We start from the raw sequence: 20,095 nt of genomic DNA on the forward strand, positions 1-20,095 counted from the left end.
ATGACCTCAATTTTTTTTGTATTCACATACATAATGCCATAAAAGTCACCAGGTTTCATAACATTCCGATGAAGCTGTGATTTTTAGAAATTCAAAACAGAAGATGTTTCGGTTAGAAATGACCGAGGACCGTCTGAGGGTTAAGCATGTATGTATTAGAAAAACGGGTATTTTTAACATGAAATGTTGCGCAATGCACCTTTAAGAAAACAAGTAAAGGAAAAACAGTAAATGAAACTGTGTGACAGTTCTTTCGTCTTCTGACGGCACAGGAAGTAGAAACACTGACTTCTTTAGATTCCCAGAGTCTCTTTGGTCACCTGACATCCGAGCAGGACATTACCCACACACACACACTCGGACAGATCGCCCACTGAAACACACACACACACACATATCATCAGTGTGTGTCAAAGAACTGCAGATATTTGCTCAAGCGTCTCTTGATGAACGCTGGCTGAGTGAATGTGGTCTGGAACGGAGATCTCACCTTTCTGAGAGCCGATCCACGACGCCGCCTTCATGGCCACAAACTGCCACTCGACCCGCTGGTCTATTTTACAGCCGTATAACCAGATCAGAGCCAGGAGAGTGGCCCATACTGACCCCTCCACCTGTGTACAAACCATCATACACTGCATTAGTTACTGGACACAATCATCACTGTCTGATTATTCATCACATCTCTCACCTGAGCTGGTTTCTGATTGGTCAGCTCCTCCTCCGTCTTCCCAAACGCATCAGCCAGTGTGACGTCCAGATCCCAGCAGCCTGACGCCTTTTGGAGAGAAACCAGCTGGAGTAACGGGTCTGCAGTTGAACACATATAGAGAAAGAGAGAGAAAATAAGATCCAGGTGCAATCATGGAAAATCTGTTCAACAAAAATCTGGAAATTTATTGCCTCTTTGTCCTTGTTGGTTGTTTGACCTCCATTTTGGACTATGTTAGGAATTACATAATAGCATAACATTCTAGATCGGTTCTTTGACTCATTTAATCGTCCTACCAAAAGTTGAGGCAATTATAGATCAATTTGAAGAGGCAAAAAAGGGAAAATAACATTTATTTCCAAGATGATAAGATGATAAAAAGACTCATCTCTTGTTTAGGAGTTAGTGTGTGGTAAACCCGTAAATGGGACCAAATGTCCAAGTAATATATATATATATATTTTTTTTTTTTAAATAGTCATTTTTTACCTTGTGGGGACATTTTTAGGTCCCCATGAAGAAAAGAGCCTATAAATCATAGTAAATGAAGTTTTAGAAATGTAATAATTTTTCTGTGATGGTTGCGTTTAGGGGATAGAATATATAGTTTTTACAGTATAAATGTCATTATGTCTATGGAAAGTCCCCATAAAACATCAAAACTCAATGTACAGTGTGTGTGTGTGTGTGTGTGTGTGTGTGTGTGTGTGCGTTAGTATACCCCTTTGTTTGCCTAGAGATTTTGCTTCATGAGACAGTGGAATAGGATCTCTGCAACTGACAACAACAATCATTGACCATAAGGTGACTTTTCATTAGAGTTTCACAGAGTTTGAAATAAAACTCACACACACTCATATCACAAAAACATGTTAATCACTGTGGATTCATTGACTTACTTTTCGTTAGGCAGAGCTGTTCCTGTTCAAGTGGAAAATTCATGTATTTAGTCAATATGAAGAAATATATTTTCACTAACAATCAACAAGTTCTCTAAAATGACTGTATGTTTCTCGTTTCAGTAGAAAAACTCAAAGTAACAGACTAAAAAAATGAGGCATGAACACATTTATGATCAGCTCAAATTAAACACATTTGTTTAGTAATCTCTAAATGATCAATGATGATGTAAATCACAATGTCGGAGCCCTGACAGAAGTTTGTGAAATGGCTTTTGTTGTGTGTGTTCACTTACTCTCCATAGAAAGTGTTGAATAACAATCGACCGTCTTCTCTATGCGTTGGATATTCCCTATGCGTTCGATATTCTGGGAATTTGCTACAACTGTCAGATAATAAATAAAATCATTTCTTTGATATATATATACTCTGGGACTGGGACAGAGGATTGAAGTGTGTTCTCGTCTCACCTTTCTTTCCTTTTTTTCCTTTGTTAACTCCCCTCCCGACCCCTAGACAGTTAGGGGAACGTAACAGAACAAACAGGAATAATATATAAACATTTATTTTTCTTGCAGAACCACATTAGGATCTCGCCATCTATAAAGAAAAACCAACGTGCACAAACACCATATGTGAAGCTATATATTTGAATGAATGCAACACTAATTTCTTGGTCTAACACACACACACACACACACCACCACCACAACAACTCTTTTTTTTTTTAAACTGCATCAGCAATAATAAAAAATCTTTCCTCACATGCAGTCTTATGTACTTTGTGTTTCCATTAACAAATGTTAAACAGTTAAATCACACGCATTAATAGGTTTAATTTGATAGCCCAAATATTTATACACTACTAGTTAAAAGTTTGAACATCTCCTTTAATAGTAAAGTCATTAGGAAGCTGGCGTGATACTGACTGGGGACACCTGCGCAACGCACCGGTCTCGTATCTCTCACGGAGGAGCTTCAGAAGCATAAAAGGAGGAGTGACGACAGTGAAAGACGAGAGAGTGTGTGTGTGTGTGTGTGTGTGCACGCGTGCAGAGCCGATCCTGACCTCCCTGTGGCCCTAAGCAAAATGAAGGGGCCCTCCTACCTGACCCATGATGAGCCATGTAAACCATTTGCCATTGCCACACAGTCACACCTGAGTCTGACACCCCAGTGCTCCCATGCACTACAATCCTCCCTCCTTTAACTAGTACCAAAGAAAATATAATCCCTGATATCAGAAATAGACATTGTTACTAGAAAAAGTACATTCTTAATATCAACAATTCACATTTTAAATAGTACAAATTTAATTACTGATATCAAAAATGCAGCCTGTGAATGAATAAAAGCCAAAATGGCTTGCCATAGCATGTCCTGTGTTTTAAATGATAAAAGCAATACTTGATGGTTATTATTTACTGAGGGATGTGCATCCATATTGACCAGTATGTCCAGCCAATCAACATTTTAAATAATGTTGAAATTATTTAAAAAATATAGCCTATAAATCAAGTCAATGTCAATATTGCTTTCCATCTTGCTTTATAGTTGTAACTAAACTGACTTGGAGACAAGATAATCATTGTCTTGTTTTAAAATTATGTGCGCCTATAATGAGGAGTGCAATCACGCCCATATCGGACTAGTCCCCACAGATGTTTCTGCTGGAAACTGCGAGTTTCATTTCGTGCACACGCATATAAACGCATGTTAACGCGCGACGCGTTATCTTTTCCGAGCTGCAGTTTATAAACAAACACAGTTGCCCTTTGTCGTTTATCAAACGTAATAAATAGTTATATTTCACGCAAACTTTTTTTTGTCAGGCACAAAGTCACAAAACACAGCCCTGGAAGACGCCGCCATTAGCAAGCAAGACACAAAAAGACCAAAAGATGCACTTCCCAGCTGGGTTAGACAGACAGACAGACTAGAGAGAGATGCACATCAACTTAACTTTACTGTTCTTTGCTGACCTCAAACTTGGAGAGGAGAGAACACAAGTCTGCCTGATTGCTGTTCCCGCAATTCACAAGTCTCATGGTGTTTTCTCTCTCTCTTTTCGTGACCAGAAGGATAGTTCTGCTTAATCTTCTCATCAATGTTGTAAACTTTGATTGACGTGCTTTGAAACGAGGCCTTGAGTAATTTGCGGGGCCCTACGCAACTTGCGTAGTGTGCATATAGGGCTGATCGGCTCTGTGTGTGTCTGTGTGTGTGTCTGTGTGTAGCACCATTCTGACCATAAAACATACATATGATTTTTTTTTTTTTTATGTTCACATGAAACCTGCATAACAAAAACACCTCAACACAAAACCACAACAGAAGATTAGTCAATATGATTTATCTTACCTTGATTTTTAAACAGGGCTTGAGATAGTCTCCCTGAAAACAAATTAATTTTACATCTTGGTAACTGTTATGTGACAGGAAATCATTTATTGCTCTCCTTTTTGTGCTGTGGTTTGGTGAGGCTTATAAACCAATGATTAACAGGTCAATATTTCTTTCGTAAAAGTTTCTTTCATAAAAATAATATTACATTGAAGTGCACTTACCCATCAGTGACTTAGACTCAGCATCCCTACATTTACCGGCCAGGAACGGAGCAGGTTGTATCGCTATACAGGCAGAAAAACCAAAGGTCAGAACAGATTCAGATCTGGAGAAACAACCAAGAACAGACACATCCAAAAGAACAAAAGCTTTGGAATAGGGATGGATTGATATGGACATTTCTGGCCCAAAACAATCTTGCAATTACCCTTTGTATTGTTTTGTTTGTCAATGAACCCATAAAAACAGGTACAAGAGCTATTTTTAGCACTCAGTCATTTCCAGTGAACGTTACTGAATTGATGTTATGTTGGGAGCTTACCTTTGCAAATACCACAAACACATTCTTGCAAGCACAAGAAACCCCCACAGACTGAAAAGAAACACTGACCACATCCTCCCTAAACCTGAACATTTTATATCTTATCATTTGAAGAAAATGTGATTGGTGCTTGCCATGCAAAAGCCACTGTCACATACTGGCATCCTGGGACTTTCTGTATCCAGTAAATATCTAAAACATTTGTTTTCACATCCTAATGAGATTAACACATAAAAATATAATATACTATAGTATATAGTCAAGTCACTTTTACACATACAATCAAAGCAATAATCATCTGTCGTAAAACTTAGTTTACAAACACAAGTTTGACTTGACATTCAGTATTGGCCATAAATTACACTGCTATGACCCTAAAATAGCATTTGATTTCGATTACTTGAACACACCAAATGTAAAATATGTAACAAGAATATGTTAATAATAATAAAAAAGACACAAATATCCTCACAAGTTTACAATCCTCGCACTAACCGCGTATTCTTCTCTGAAGCAAAAATCGAGACAATTGCGCCGGCGCGATAGCCGACCCCAGAGGGTTAAACACATTTATGATCAGCACAAATAAAACACATTTGTTTAGTAATCTCTGAATAAATGATGATGTACATCACAATGTCGGAGCCCTGACAGAAGTTTGTGAAATGGCTTTCGTTGTGTATGTTCACTTACTCGTCATAGAAAGTGTTGAACAATAATCCTCCATCATCTCTGAAATAAAGTGAACAAACAGGAATAATATATAATTATTTATTTTTCTTGCAGAACCACATTAGGATCTCGCCATCTCTAAAGAAAAACCAACGTGCACAAACACTATATGTGAAGCTATATATTTGAATGAATGCAACACTAATTTCTTGGTCTAACACACACACACACACACACACACACACACACACACACACAACTCTTTTTTTTTTAACTGCATCAGCAATAATAAAAAATCTTTCCTTACAGGCAGTCTTATGTACTGTACAAACACGTAGGCCTCTAACTGTGTTTCCATTAACAAATGTTAAACAGTTAACCCTTTATGACCTGCCATAGAACAATTCCACCAGAGTATATCTTTGTATTTTTACATGCTGTGCTGTCATTCTTTTGAGCATTTTCATATGCCATACATCAAAATAATCCTTACTCTCCCAATTTGAAGGCTATGTTTGTAAAAAATCAATAGTAACTAGATAAATATCTCAAAAGTGCAATAAACAAAAAGAAAAACAATTTTAATTATTTATTTTTTACATATTTTATTCAATACAAAAAATGGATAAATGTCAACCTCAAACTTGTCAATGTGAAAAACGTGCATAAAACAATTTAAAACTACACAGAATTGATTTGAACTGTTTACATAAATTAGTTTTGAAGATACACTCATTTTTACACTCATTCAAAAAAAGGGAGGGGAAATGCCATGTAAAATATTCAATTACATTTGTGGTCAAACAGATAACATTTTGCTTTTGAATATTGATTGAACATTGAATTGGTTAAAATATAAAATAAATAGATGAGCAGACGTATAGTTCATCGTCATCGGACGCAATATGTATTTCCAAAACCTCCGCGTCCGTGTACTTTCGTTTAGACATAACGTTGCGTGCGTGCGCGCACGCGTGTGTGTGTGTGTGTGTGTGTGTGTGTGTGTGAATGTGCTTGTATTTGTGAGTGTCTAAAGGAGAAAGAAATGATAAAATAAAGCAATGGTAAAAAGACAATAACGATAAGAAGGAACATATAGCAAATGGGAGTCAAACGGGAGTCAAACGTGTGATTTTTTTTTCCCCCAAACCACTTTAGCGGAAATCCCGCCCTGCAGCCGATTTCATTGGTTTAGGTTACAGTGACGGGTAGGTTTAGGGATCAGTGTTTGGTGTAGGCAATCTGTACAGTGATTGACATGAGCAATGAAAACTTTAGAATCGGCTGCAGGGCGGGATTTCCGCTGAAGTGGTTTGGGGAAAAAAAATCACGCGAGTCAAACGCATGGTCAAATGACGCAGCTTGTGACGTCACAATATGCGACACACCCGGGGGTCATAGTGCACAGAACGTGATACGTCAATGAGCCATCGGAAGACGTAACTATCAATCGCAGATCTACAGAACATGTGTGCAAAGACGTGCAATGCATTTTTGTGTTGTTTTTTTGTAAACGCATATTACGCAGTTTGTACAGACTGATTAGAGGGTGAAAACAACGCAACATGGGCATGTTGGAGGCTTGATCTGAACATGTTACATCTCTGGTTTTGTATGCAAAAAGAATGATTGAGCTAGCAATTTGGTTTCAGTTTCTATAGGCGTTTAAACAGACACACGCAAACGGGAGCGCCGGCGCTCCCGTCGGTCTTAAAGGGTTAAATCACACGCATGAATAGGTTTAATTTGATAGCCCAAATATTTATACACTACAAGTTAAAAGTAAGTATAAAATAAGTATAACAAGGCTTAATGTTGAGATGTGTCTGTGTGTGTGTGTGTGTGTGTGTGTGTGTGTGTGTGTGTGCAGAGCCCATATATAAATAAATTATTATTTAATAATAATAAAAAAGACACAAACATCCTCACAAGTTCACAATCGTCGCACTAACCGTATGTCTGCACTCTTCTCTGCAGCAGGGGTCCTTTCACAGTCTCTCTGCTGTCTTTATTAATGGCAATGAAGGCTGTATGAACACTGCTCACTCCTGCCTGAACACTGAGCTCCACTATCTTTCTCCTGATGCTTTCAACATCTGAATCACATGACCTCTCCTCCTGCTCCAGAGAACGGATCCGGGTGCGAGCCGCCAGCCGGTGGACGGACAACCTACAAAAACACGGAGGAAATTTGTTAGATTTCAAAAGCAAAGAATGGATGTCATACAGTTCAATGTGTTTCTATGTGTGTTTGTGTGTGTTACCCAGTTTCCTCATTTGGTTTGAGGCAAAAGTGGAGCTGGTTTTTTACTGGATGATCTTTAAGCCTGTATTTGACGGTCACTGTTCCCTCAAAACCTCCTGAACTCTATAAGAGAGGGGAAATGCAGATTTTGTTATCATCTAAACAAAGGAGAGACACTGGTCTCTTATTCTTATATAAAAAAAAAAACACATGCTACATCATCTCACCTCTCCTTTAAGTTGGGCGTAAATGAGTGCCCTTTGACCCTGGAAGAGCACTTTGATGGGTTGAGACAGTGTGTCAACAGTAATGCCATCTGGAAGGGTCCAATCCACAAAGATATTAAACACAGGGGGCTGCAGCGCAAACCTGAGGGACTGCATCACCTGATATAGTTTGAAGAGAAAGAAAAAACCATTGAGACATTTGACTAGGAAACATTTGTGGCTGTGAAATCCGGTGTAGAGCTTTACTTTGGGCTGCATGCGGTCGGTGCCTGTGATGAACTGAGCGTGACCAGATCCTTCCCTGGCCATTCCTGTGATGAGGGCGCTACTTGCACCCTCACCAATCCCGAATGAGAAACACCTGAACACACAATAAACTCTGTTACCGTAAGTGATGAAGAGATGAATGATGGGAACATCAAACCCAGCAGACCTTTACCTGTGAGAGTGAACATGATGTTTCACCAGGTCCAGCACCTCTTTAGTGTTTTCCACCTCTCCATCAGTGAAGATGAACAGCTGAAGAGAAAAAAAGCATCTTAGTCGACTTAAAGGGATAGTTCACCCAAAAATGACAATTCTGTCATGTCTTTCCAAATCTGTAAAACTTTTGTTTATCTTTGATTTCTGTTCCGACATTGAAAGTAGATTTACCAAAAACTTTGACACTTAAAAAAAGTTCATAAAACATTAGTATACGTATAATCCATATGAATCGATCAGTTCAATCCAAGTCTTCTGAAGAGTTTAGATGAGTTTACTCACATCTAAACTTGGTAAACACAGAGATTCAACACTGACATTTAGAGGAGTTTCTGTTATTGAATGTTGTGTTTACCATTGTGGCCAAGAGTAGCACGGTCAATTGTGGTTTTCACTTTGATGCAAGTTAATGTGTTTTATAATCCCAAATCACAATTTTTCATTGAGGCAAAATTCACCAAGGAGCAGGTGAGCATGTGTGGAGGAACAGAAACCTCACAGATTTCATAAAAAATATCTTCAGTTTTGTTTTGAAGATAAACAAAAGTCTTATGGGTTTGGAATGACATGAGGGTGAGAAAATAATGGCAGAATTTATATTTTTTGGTGAACTAACGCTCTTTTAGCCTAGTTGATACTTCACATGAATGTCAGTGTGTCGTTCAGATGCATGTTGAGGTGTTGTTGTACCTGTCTGGGATGGTCAGGGTTACAGGGCTGACTGTAGATGTGTTTTAGAGGCTGTAAAATCTCTGTGCCGCCCAGGTCTGCTTTCATTCTCTTCACACTCTTCATAGCCTGATCCATTGTGTCCTGATTGTACACGACACTCTGACTGCAAAGACACACAAAAACATCTCCTCATCTCCTCTCTGACAGATTTCAAAACTGAATACCTACAGTATGAATGAAGATATAGTTACTAACGGGAAGAAGGACTCAAAACGAGAGCCAAATCCATAGATATTGAAGTAGCATCCCATGGGCAGACTCTTCAACAGTAACAGCAGAGTGTCCTATAGCAGAGAGACATGGACAGATATTTAAACTCAACATGTCATCAAAACCAGGGTTACCACCAGATGCCAGCAAGATTTTCCATCCCAAAACCTCGTCAAAAACCGCGAGAATGCACAAAAAAACGGCCAAAATTGTTTTGGTTTTTGGAAAAACATGAATTTTGCACAAAAAAACGGCCAAAATAGTTTGGGGTTTTGGAAAAACATGAATTTTGGTCAAAAACTGAAAGTTTTCCATTTTTTGTTGTTTTCAAATGTTATAAAATTCCAACTAAAAATTCTGGAAAAAAAAGGCTGAAAATTTAACGAATCAGAATTTTCTTAACAAATCGTTCTTGTTCACTTTCATACACTGACTGTTATTTATTGTACACTGAAGTCCCTCTTTTTTGAAAAAGTGAACTATATTTTGAACCGTGTGACTATAGCCAATAGCATTCTAGTGGGTTGTGAAGGAGCATTCGACCTACTGAACGAATAACCCCTTTACTGAACGAGACTCAGTGATTTGAGTCTGAACAAGAGACAATCTGTTCATGAATCTAACTCATGAACAAAATGAGCGATCGTTCATCTCAACGAGGATCGACAGAAGAGAGAGGGCAAGTCATTCTTTCAGTTCAACAAGGAAAGAAAGTGGTTCTATGTTTATAAATCTATGTTTAACCTCCACTTATAAAGCATAATGTTTTGAATCTGAAATCTTGCCTTTGCGCTTTCTATGCGCGTCTGTGCTCCTTTCTCATGATGCATCACATCACACATACTGCCTGACCTGTCCACCACGAAAACAAACTCTCCTTGAGTTGCTAGTGATGACATCACTTTCTCTGGGAATTCTGGGTACAAACTTATCATGACCACTGGGTCCCTCATCAGAGAGCCTGAAATAGAGAGAGAGAGAGAGAGAGAGAGAGAGAGAGAGAGAGAGAGAGAGAGAGAGAGAGAGAGAGAGAGAGAGAGAGAGAGAGAGAGAGTGAAACCTTGATCAATCAATCCCATAATGCCAGTGAGCTCAGCTGCAGGTCCGACCTGATGGGGCAGTGGCCACTCCTGCCTCCACTATAGCAGAGGGCTGATGGGTATCCTGATAGTACAGAAACAGCTCAACGTCCTTATCAAACATGTGACCAGGACTCAGATTCACCTACACACATAAAAACACATGCATAACACTACTGTGCTCACACATCCAGATAAACACATGAAGACACACGCAGTACCGTAGCCTGAGTGTGATCCGAGTGGAGGAACACTAGAGGATCCAGAGTGCAGTTGGACTCTAGTTTGGAGATGGGCTTTGGAGAGCTCACATGGACACTGAGTGTCAGCGTGTAGGGAACAGCTCCACATACTGATGAAATCTCTGAGACTATACCAGCTCCTGAACCTGACACACACACACAAAGAGAGAGAGAGTGTGTTAGAATCAGCTTGTCTCCGCTAATAAAGTGTGTGTCAGCAGCTGCTGCACCTGCTGGTGTGTATCGGGGGTTGAGTACAGCCGGCAGACAGAAGCGCAGCGAGTGGTCGGCCTGCACATCGAGCTCGGTGACGTAGATGATGGTGACGGCAGCGTTCTGACCCGGCGACAGACACCCGACACTCAGTTTGAACACATCAGGACTCTCTGCACTCTCTTCCAGCAGAAACGCCTGCTGACCCGAACTCAAAGCGTCATCATACCGATCCCTCGCCTGCAAAACACAATTATATTACGTGCTGCACACAGTAAACATTATGCAAATACGCTTCCTACAGACTTATATTTGGACTCACGGTTTCTCTTTCTTGCACCTCTGCCACAATCTCCTGCTCTCCGATCTTGGCACTGAAGTGGCAGACAGCAGCATCAGCGGGCAGAGGGAACACGAACAAGGCCTCCAGGGGGCGCTCTTCCTCATTCACATACAGCAGAGTGGAGGAGACTGTGGAGACATGATCCTGAACACGAACCTCCACTGAGATGCTCTTCAGAGGCACTGAGTCACACAGACCAACAGAATAACAACATCACATCACAAAACGTCTATTAGACTTTCTAAATTAGCATAAAAACAAGAGCGTTTTGATATATAATTTTAAAAAAATCTGAGTTTAAGAAGAACATATGGCATTTGTGAAAAATATTTCGGTTAAAATCTACCTTCACTATAAAACAATACTGAGATAAAGCCCTCCTCAAGACAAACTTCACTGTTTGAAAAACACATAAGCTCTCCCACATATTAATAAATAAATACATTTAGAAACAGTAAAAGTAAACAGGTCAATTCATACCCAGATCATTTTTCTCAGTCACAAGACCGCAGTTCATCATTCTCACGCAGAGGAACTGACTGACCTACTTTAAAAGTGAGCGAAAGTGGAAATCAAAAAACTTTTAAATGTGCCTTAATTCTTCACAGAAGACTCGATTAATGAGTAAACAATGGTAAACAAGTGTTTCTGAGAGTTTCTAGCGCGACGAATGTTTGGAAAAGAGAAGAGATGATTTCTGGAAGTCGTTGAAACGCTCCGCAGTTTCAGTCAGAGTCAGAAGACCGTTAAACTCTGCGCGAGATCAGAGATCCTGCTATTTAAACAGGTCTGGCTCATGTTTGGCTCATGAATATTAATTAACTGCAGAATCGACGTAACGCTGAGATTTTTATTCCAAACGAATTTTCCATACAGCAGTTTATAAATATATGGCTGATTCTTACATCAGTGGTTATAATTCCAGATACTTAAGAAACTTTTAATTGTATCTTTAATAACTTTTTCCTAATTTATAGTGTCTTCCGCACGCGAAGCGGAGGTTTACGTCCTCTTCAACTTCCAAAACTGCCATCAAATCAGAACATATTACAGGTTAATTAGACGTCATCTACTTCTTGTTGACTAAAGATTTTGTAACAACCACTTGTAGGAATATCACTGCAAACATATTTTTTGAATTAGCTTATTGGTTTTCAGACAAAAACAACAGAGCACATGGAAATGTCACATACAGCAATTAATGTAAAATAGTAGGGAGATCCACGGGAGGATCAAGGAGGAGATAAAATCAAGATTTCCGAAATCAAGCAGAACAGATGAGAATGGGACAAGATTTCAGTTAAAATATATCGTCATTACATAGTCTAACGTTAGTAATACTGAGGTAAGGCCCTCGCGACGACTTGAGTGAAATAGACCTTATTCGCAAACACCGGAAGTAGCTAACCGCGGCCATATTGTTGACATGACATCTGTCCTGCTGCCCCTAACCGCGCGCAGATTTGAGTTGAGGGGAGCAGTAGCCTGGCTTCATCTCGTCGGTATCAAGAGAAGATAATGCTATTATTTGATGTGGGTCCACACCAATCAAGCTTAAGTAAAGATCCGTCCTTATTGCCACTTTGCAAGCCGTAACTTATCCGGATATTTATAACGATCTCGTTCATACAGTATCCGTATACAAACTACAATGCACCTCAACACAAGGCAACATAATGAATGACACTCGTCTCATTCGTGGAGGTGGAAAAACAAGTTCTTTGTGACATGCAAGATTTGTTGTATTAAAATGTAAATGCAAAAGAAAAGGTATGAGAGTCGGTTGTTTTTGTCAATTTTAAGTTTTCATTTAAAATGTTTGCGATTTTAATATAAGTACATGGTTACATATTTGACCAATTGCTTGAGCAACTTAATATATAGAAGTAATGCATGGAATAATTGGCTTACGTTGTTGAAATAGCGAGTATGTGTTAAAATAAAAATAGTGAGTACCGGGGTGTTTGTGGTAACGTTACAGCCGCGGATCAGTTAGCTACGCACTGCAAACGCAGCATATAGCACTAACACCGCCTTCACACTGGCAGTTGAAATCATCTCCGATACGGCTCCGAAACGACCGGAAGTCATTCATTTCCTATGGAGATTCGCAGACCGCATGCGAATGGGTCCGAAACGGGTCCGACCGAGTGCGGTGCGAAGGAAATCGTGTCCGTTGGTCATCCGGATGCGTTCAAAAAATTGAACTCTTGCGAAAAGCTACGGACGGTTCCTATCCGACAATTTCAGCGGAAGTTAGCGTTGCTATGATACTGATAAACAAACCTGAATTCTTATCCTTATAAAATCATTATTTATTTTATTAAAAGTTAAGTTGTCATGTCATTTTTTATTTTCATGATTTGCTAACGTTATTAGGGCAGTTAATACAATTAAATTGTAGGCAGACATCGAACTAAATATGATATAGTGGTATAAATTATACCACTATATCACATTTTTAGCCGACCTGACATGTCAACGTCCTGAGCAACTTTCCTCACGCAGCAGCCTTCCTATTAATATCTCTATAACCCTCATCAGAGAGATCATACAGAACTGACAGAATCAAACTATCTAATCTCTCCGCCATTTTTGTTCTACCCGCTTCCGACGCTTTTCACTGTGTAGTACGACGTCCGTTGGGGGCGTATTGCGTACTACGGAGCTGATTTCAACTGCCAGTGTGAAGGCGGCGTAAAGCACTGTAGCGCGTCCTGCTTCTGTCCCGTATACGCACCGCACACGCATTCCACACAGATTATGTGTGAAACCTGTGGTAAAAGGATGGGAACAGACTTTTCTGTGGTGAGTTGGCTGAAAGTTTAGCCTATTTATCCTAGCTAGCCTCTCCTGCGCTGGCTCAACTCTGTCTCCTTCCCTTCACGCTTTCTGACAGTCGATAACTTATCGAAATCATAAAAACTAACCCCGGGGTTCTTATTGCTGTTGTTAGAACAGACGTGTATTACACAACACACCATCACGCTGTTTAAAAAAAAAAATACAGTGATAATACCATGGATAATACCTATGGAACGATATTCCGGACATTATTCAAAAGGAATTGCAAATTGTATTTGCAATTGCATTTTCAATTTGTGGACGCATATAATGTGACATAATCCAAACGCAATTGCAAATCGCGCATTACCGTTTGCATTTTCGTTTAAGCGAACGCACACTGACTGCCAAATTTCAAATGGAAAAGCAAAGTCCGTTTGCAACTGTGTTTCCCATATCTTACGAGATTTGACCCTGTCATATTTAAATAGCAATTTCAATTACCACGTCTGCTTTTTCACTTTCTCAGTGTAGCGTATGTAGCCAGCCAAAACTCAAATGGAATCGCAATTCCCTTAGTATTTGCATTTCCGATGCCTACACGGAAATCTGTCAATCAGTGTCGAGGGTGGGGTTATGCTATGGGGCGTGTTTGTGTTGGGAAGTGACGTCACTCACAGTTGACGGTCAAGAGGTGTTGCCCTGAACAGACGCCTTCATCATCTGATCAAGACATTTTTTTATTGAATACAAAATTATACATACAACCAAGGCAAATGTATTCATCTACAGTGTCTAATAAGAACGAATAAAAGGCTCAACACAGTTTAAAGGAACACTCCACCGTTTTTTGAAATTGGAGTTATTCACTGTCTCCCCTACATTTAGATATGTGGGCAAATACATATCTTCATTTTAATCAATGTTTCATCAACAAATTGACTGTATTAATAAATAAGAAGCAAATATAGTAGACAATATACCGGTAATTAGGACACGGAGGCGCCGGCGCGTGAACTGGAGCGTCTCATAAATGAACCGAAACTCAGCGTTTAAGATAGGCCTACTTGTCTCGCATACCTGAGAAGTATAGAACGATTGAAATGTCTACTTTTAAACCAAATAATTAAAAACTAAAAGAAAGTGTCTGCTCTCTGCTTATGTAGGCTAATTCATATGAAGTGTGCATTTCTCTCTATAGGCGCGTTCACTACTGCGAAGGTGGCGAGTCTGCATCTCAACTTTATCTTTGCTGCCACAGACATAGAAAACTATGTTGAACAGAACACTGCCAGGCTAAGACAATGCATGCACTGAGACAAAAATGTATTTGCCCACATATCTAAATGTAGGGGAGACAGTGAATAACTCCAATTTCAAAAAACGGTGGAGTGTTCCTTTAAACTGTGTTGAGCCTTTTATTCGTTCTTATTAGACACTGTAGATGAATACGTTTGCCTTGGTTGTATGTATAATTTTGTATTCAATAAAAAAAATGTCTTGATCAGATGATGAAGGCGTCTGTTCAGGGCATCACCTCATAGTCTCAGCCTCAGACGTCACGCCCACGGAACGTTGGCTAAACGTCTGATGCATATGGTACACTTAACTGGAAACACTTCAGGAATGTCGAAGTCATCATCTGATTGGTTGAATTTTATCGGATTTCCGGGGGGCGCGAGTGTCGCGTTTATTTTCGGTCCGCCGGGAAACAAAGCGCAGACGTGTGATTGCGGAAGAAAAACTGTTGTGTTTACATGAGTGACAATGAGCATTTATCAAGATCAGCTAAACGTAGGATTCTCAAAAGTATGCGAGGTTCACGGCATAGACTCTTGAAGTTTTCTTCTCCTTCTTTGATTTTCTATGCTGACTGACTTGTTGCACGCAGGTCTGTTGTTGTGGGGACATTTCCACGCCCCGAAACTTGACGCTGAACGAAACGAACTGTAATTGGTTGTTTGACATGTCGGTCAAACGGCCTTATGGGCGGGCCTTGGCCAAAGAAAGCTGCTATGAATTCCAGGGGTGCTTCTCATTTCTTATTTGTGCATCCTCGTTTCCTTTCCTCGCTTCCTTTCCTCGCGTCTCAGCTCCACCCCCTGTATGACGCGAGGGAAGGCTGCAAGGAAAAAAAATGAGGACGGAGGAATTGAATGAAAGCTTTTTTATACATTGGAATACTTGATCACTCGAGCGTCACTTCACTGCGTCATCGGCAGTGCTCAAAGGATCTGCCCTTATGTTGTTAAAGTTTGTTTATTTAAGAAATTCATAATAAATAATAATAAAGCAAGATACCTTGTTGAAATATGTGAGTTGTGTGGTTTATGTAAACTACAAAAGTAAAGTATAAATCCAAATGATTGTGACCGACGTGAAGGGGGAGGAGAATTGATACGTGCGTCACGTTAAGTCGATAAAACTCTTCCGCAAAGGGTACACCTGTGTATCCTCGCTCATAGCTCCTCTGGAAGCCTCCTCGCTCCTCGATCCTCGCCTCCTCGCGGTGCAATTAGAGAATTGAGATGTCCTTTAAGATGGCTGAGCTCGATTGGTTTCCGGGTCATAGGATGGAGGACGGAGGAGCGAGGAGACGAGGAGGGATATTGAAAAGCACCCTAATCACCTCATGACCGTCGGCGTCGACTGTGAGTGACGTCACTTCCCAACACAAACACGCCCCGTAGCATAACCCCACCCTCGACACTGATTGACAGATTTACGTGTAGGCATCGGAAATGCAAATACTAAGGGAATTGCGATTCCCTTTGAGTTTTGGCTGGCTACATACGCAACACTGAGAAAGTGAAAAAGCAGACGTGGTAATTGAAATTGCTATTTAAATATGACAGGGCCAAAACTCGTCAGATATGGGAAACACAGTTGCAAACGGACTTTGCTTTTCCATTTGAAATTTGGCAGTCAGTGTGCGTTCGCTTAAACGAAAATGCAAACGGTAATGCGCGATTTGCAATTGCGTTTGGATTATGTCACATTTTATGCGTCCACAAATTGAAAACGCAATTGCAAATTCAATTTGCAATTCCTTTTGAATAATGTCCGGAATATCGTTCCATAAATACCGACGCTGCCTCGTTTGTCAATTGACAGACTGACAGTTGCCGTGATTTCTATGTCAACAATATGGCCGCCGCAAACATTGATGACGCAGATCGAATAACATCTATAGGCTCCAGCTCTACATATTAAAAATGTTTTTAGTAAGAAAATAGTAAACAGGTTAATTCACACCTGGCTCATTTTTCTCAGACAGAAGTCCGCAGTTCACCATTACACGAAATGACAGTTTACTTCCAATCGAAAGTGAAACTGCTGCCTTAAATCACCGACTCATTTGAGTAAATCAGTGATTTTGATCAGTGGTTTCTAATGCGGCCAAATATTTATGGAAGTGCTGAGGTGGTTTACCGACTCCGAGGGCGTTGTATAACCACTGCTATGAGTCATGCCCAAGCGTGCCGCACAAGCCCTCAAAAGTGAAGCCAAAACGTCTCGATCGCCCCCCGGTGACCGGTCCTAGTATAGGTCATAAACCCCGCCTCCCCATGTTATTCAACGGGACGTGAGACCAACTAAATAATTAAATTACACTTCACATATCTTTTTGCTAAAGATAATTTCTGTCATTTACTGTAGTTTCTATCACGTTGATGTAATTTCAAGTGTTTGTTTTTAAAATAAGTTAGTTTTTAGTTAGTTATTTGATGCTATAAAAACGGTGCTGTGACATCATGATTGACAGCTGTGATTGACAGCTTCTCTGTGCGAAGTAGTCACTGAAGTACTAACGGACTTTTTTTCATAATGTTGACTATGTGGTTAGTAGTTGTATTTACCTTATTTTAACGAGGTACTGCAATCAGCAGACATCATTGGAGAGGAACGGAGCAGACAAGGCCACTTAAGAAAAGTGCAGGGCGTGTGCTTGCGATTGATTCAACGAGAGTGAGGGCGGGGCCTTGATTTCGCGGCTTTACTTCCTGCTCACGACTGCGCATGACTGGTCCCGAAAACGCTACTGCGCAGACTCAAGTTCCAATATGTCAGCGCCATATCGGGACTCTGGCGGGTTCAGTCGTCCATCTTTTTTTACAGTCTATGGTCATGCCCTGTCCCAAATGGAACCCTAAGCACTCGCGGTCTTCCTCTGAGTCCGCACTTTCGCGACGTAACGCCGCTTTGAATGTCGGGAAGAAGTCTGCTGTGGAGTCCGCATCAGCGCGGGCTCGGCAAAAGTGCGCATCAAGGGCGCAAATCGACCGCAGAGCACCCTTCTGAGATCTAAAAATGACAAATGGGACACACTGCGGTCTCACGGACTTAACGGACACGCGCACGCGGCAGCCATTGTAAGTCCACAAGACCGAAAGTGCACATGAAGTGTGCCATTTGGGACAGGGCCTCAGAAGACTATAGAGGGAATGCATTAACGTCACTTCCCCGCCGGAACACGCCCCCCTCAGCGGGACTGAGTGGCAGAAGAGCTGCTGCGTGACTGGAGTCAGAGCCGGTGTTACACCAGAATCTGTGACCGTCATAGTCTGTGACCGTATATGGGCGCGGTTGTCACTGTGCTGCGTGATCTACGCAAACAGCGTAACTTCTGACTATAAGCCAAAGGTAAGGTATTTACGAAACGTTTGTTTAGAAATGATGGTTATTTACACAATAAATGATTATTTGCTTGCCCAGATTGAGCTCAATGTGTTTTTCTTTTTTTCAGAGTAGCCGACTACGTGTGTTTCCGTGTTCATTAATGTTTATGTTCTCACGCGAGAAGAGAACGTGCACGTTTAGGAAAAGTTTTTTTCTCAGTGTGTTTTGCTATTCAGAATAATATGTTATATTGGATATTATTTATTAGGATATATATTTAATTTGTGGAACCAGTAGTCAATGAAAGACATGTATGGCACAAAAAGATTATTTTTGTGTAAATTATTATATTAATGCACAGAATAATAATACAAAAAATCACTCAAAATTGCTGTAACAAGTTGTAAAGGTCACCGAATTGTATGTCGCAGACATACAGTAGGGTCACCAAATATGATAAGGTTATTTTAATTGTCACCGCATTCTGTTACCCTCCTCTATTTCACTCATAATGAATGTGACACACTCCAAATTCACTCTGATGATGTGTGAACTCTCCAGCTTCTTACAGTAGAAATCATTTTGGGCTGACATGAACAGAAGCAGACATACAGTAGGGTCACCAAATATGATAAGGCTATTTTAATGGTCACCGAATTCTGTTACCCTCCTCTATTTCACTCATAATGAATGTGACACACTCCAAATTCACTCTGATGATGTGTGAACTCTTCAGCTTCTTACAGTAGAAATCATTTTGGGCTGACATGAGCAGAAGCAGACATACAGTAGGGTCACCAAATATGATAAGGCTATTTTAATGGTCACCGCATTCTGTTACCGTCCTCTATTTCACTCATAATGAATGTGACACACTCCAAATTCACTCTGATGATGTGTGAACTCTTCAGCTTCTTACAGTAGAAATCATTTTGGGCTGACATGAACAGAAGCAGACATACAGTAGGGTCACCAAATATGATAAGGCTATTTTAATGGTCACCGCATTCTGTTACCGTCCTCTATTTCACTCATAATGAATGTGACACACTCCAAATTCACTCTGATGATGTGTGAACTCTTCAGCTTCTTACAGTAGAAATCATTTTGGGCTGACATGAACAGAAGCAGACATACAGTAGGGTCACCAAATATGATAAGGCTATTTTAATGGTCACCGAATTCTGTTACCCTCCTCTATTTCACTCATAATGAATGTGACACACTCCAAATTCACTCTGATGATGTGTGAACTCTCCAGCTTCTTACAGTAGAAATCATTTTGGGCTGACATGAACAGAAGCAGACATACAGTAGGGTCACCAAATATGATAAGGCTATTTTAATGGTCACCGCATTCTGTTACCGTCCTCTATTTCACTCATAATGAATGTGACACACTCCAAATTCACTCTGATGATGTGTGAACTCTTCAGCTTCTTACAGTAGAAATCATTTTGGGCTGACATGAACAGAAGCAGACATACAGTAGGGTCACCAAATATGATAAGGCTATTTTAATGGTCACCGAATTCTGTTACCCTCCTCTATTTCACTCATAATGAATGTGACACACTCCAAATTCACTCTGATGATGTGTGAACTCTCCAGCTTCTTACAGTAGAAATCATTTTGGGCTGACATGAACAGAAGCAGACATACAGTAGGGTCACCAAATATGATAAGGCTATTTTAATGGTCACCGCATTCTGTTACCGTCCTCTATTTCACTCATAATGAATGTGA

The 20,095-nt window shown here is 40.3% G+C and overlaps 3 protein-coding genes across 3 annotated transcripts in view; all 3 read right to left on the reverse strand.

Annotated features, from left to right (window-relative positions):
* Positions 1–20,084, reverse strand: part of LOC130106469 (von Willebrand factor A domain-containing protein 5A-like) — a 48,852-nt gene extending 28,768 nt beyond the window's left edge. The window contains exons 1-10 of the mRNA XM_056272600.1: positions 20,066–20,084; positions 19,891–19,986; positions 19,716–19,811; positions 19,541–19,636; positions 19,366–19,461; positions 19,191–19,286; positions 19,016–19,111; positions 18,841–18,936; positions 10,925–11,157; positions 10,620–10,842 (exon numbers count right to left, since the gene is read on the reverse strand). Of these exons, the coding sequence (XP_056128575.1) occupies positions 10,620–10,842; positions 10,925–11,157; positions 18,841–18,936; positions 19,016–19,111; positions 19,191–19,286; positions 19,366–19,461; positions 19,541–19,636; positions 19,716–19,811; positions 19,891–19,986; positions 20,066–20,084 (1,147 nt within the window). The remainder of the gene's footprint in view (positions 1–10,619; positions 10,843–10,924; positions 11,158–18,840; positions 18,937–19,015; positions 19,112–19,190; positions 19,287–19,365; positions 19,462–19,540; positions 19,637–19,715; positions 19,812–19,890; positions 19,987–20,065) is intronic.
* Positions 251–1,073, reverse strand: LOC130106514 (von Willebrand factor A domain-containing protein 5A-like). The gene is made up of 3 exons (XM_056272665.1): positions 692–1,073; positions 491–614; positions 251–373 (listed from the first exon to the last, which is right to left on the reverse strand). The coding sequence occupies exons 1-3, from the start codon at positions 824–826 to the stop codon at positions 294–296; spliced, it is 339 nt and encodes a 112-aa protein (XP_056128640.1). The 5' UTR covers positions 827–1,073; the 3' UTR covers positions 251–293.
* Positions 7,089–9,160, reverse strand: LOC130106512 (von Willebrand factor A domain-containing protein 5A-like). The gene is made up of 7 exons (XM_056272661.1): positions 9,054–9,160; positions 8,817–8,961; positions 8,083–8,162; positions 7,890–8,004; positions 7,644–7,802; positions 7,436–7,539; positions 7,089–7,341 (listed from the first exon to the last, which is right to left on the reverse strand). The coding sequence occupies exons 1-7, from the start codon at positions 9,107–9,109 to the stop codon at positions 7,119–7,121; spliced, it is 882 nt and encodes a 293-aa protein (XP_056128636.1). The 5' UTR covers positions 9,110–9,160; the 3' UTR covers positions 7,089–7,118.
* Positions 20,085–20,095: the final 11 nt, after the last annotated feature.

The sequence above is a fragment of the Rhinichthys klamathensis genome, unplaced genomic scaffold (assembly GCF_029890125.1).
Source record: "Rhinichthys klamathensis goyatoka isolate OS25496 unplaced genomic scaffold, OSU_Roscu_1.1 h1tg000341l_1, whole genome shotgun sequence".
In the NCBI taxonomy this organism is placed as follows: domain Eukaryota; kingdom Metazoa; phylum Chordata; class Actinopteri; order Cypriniformes; family Leuciscidae; genus Rhinichthys; species Rhinichthys klamathensis.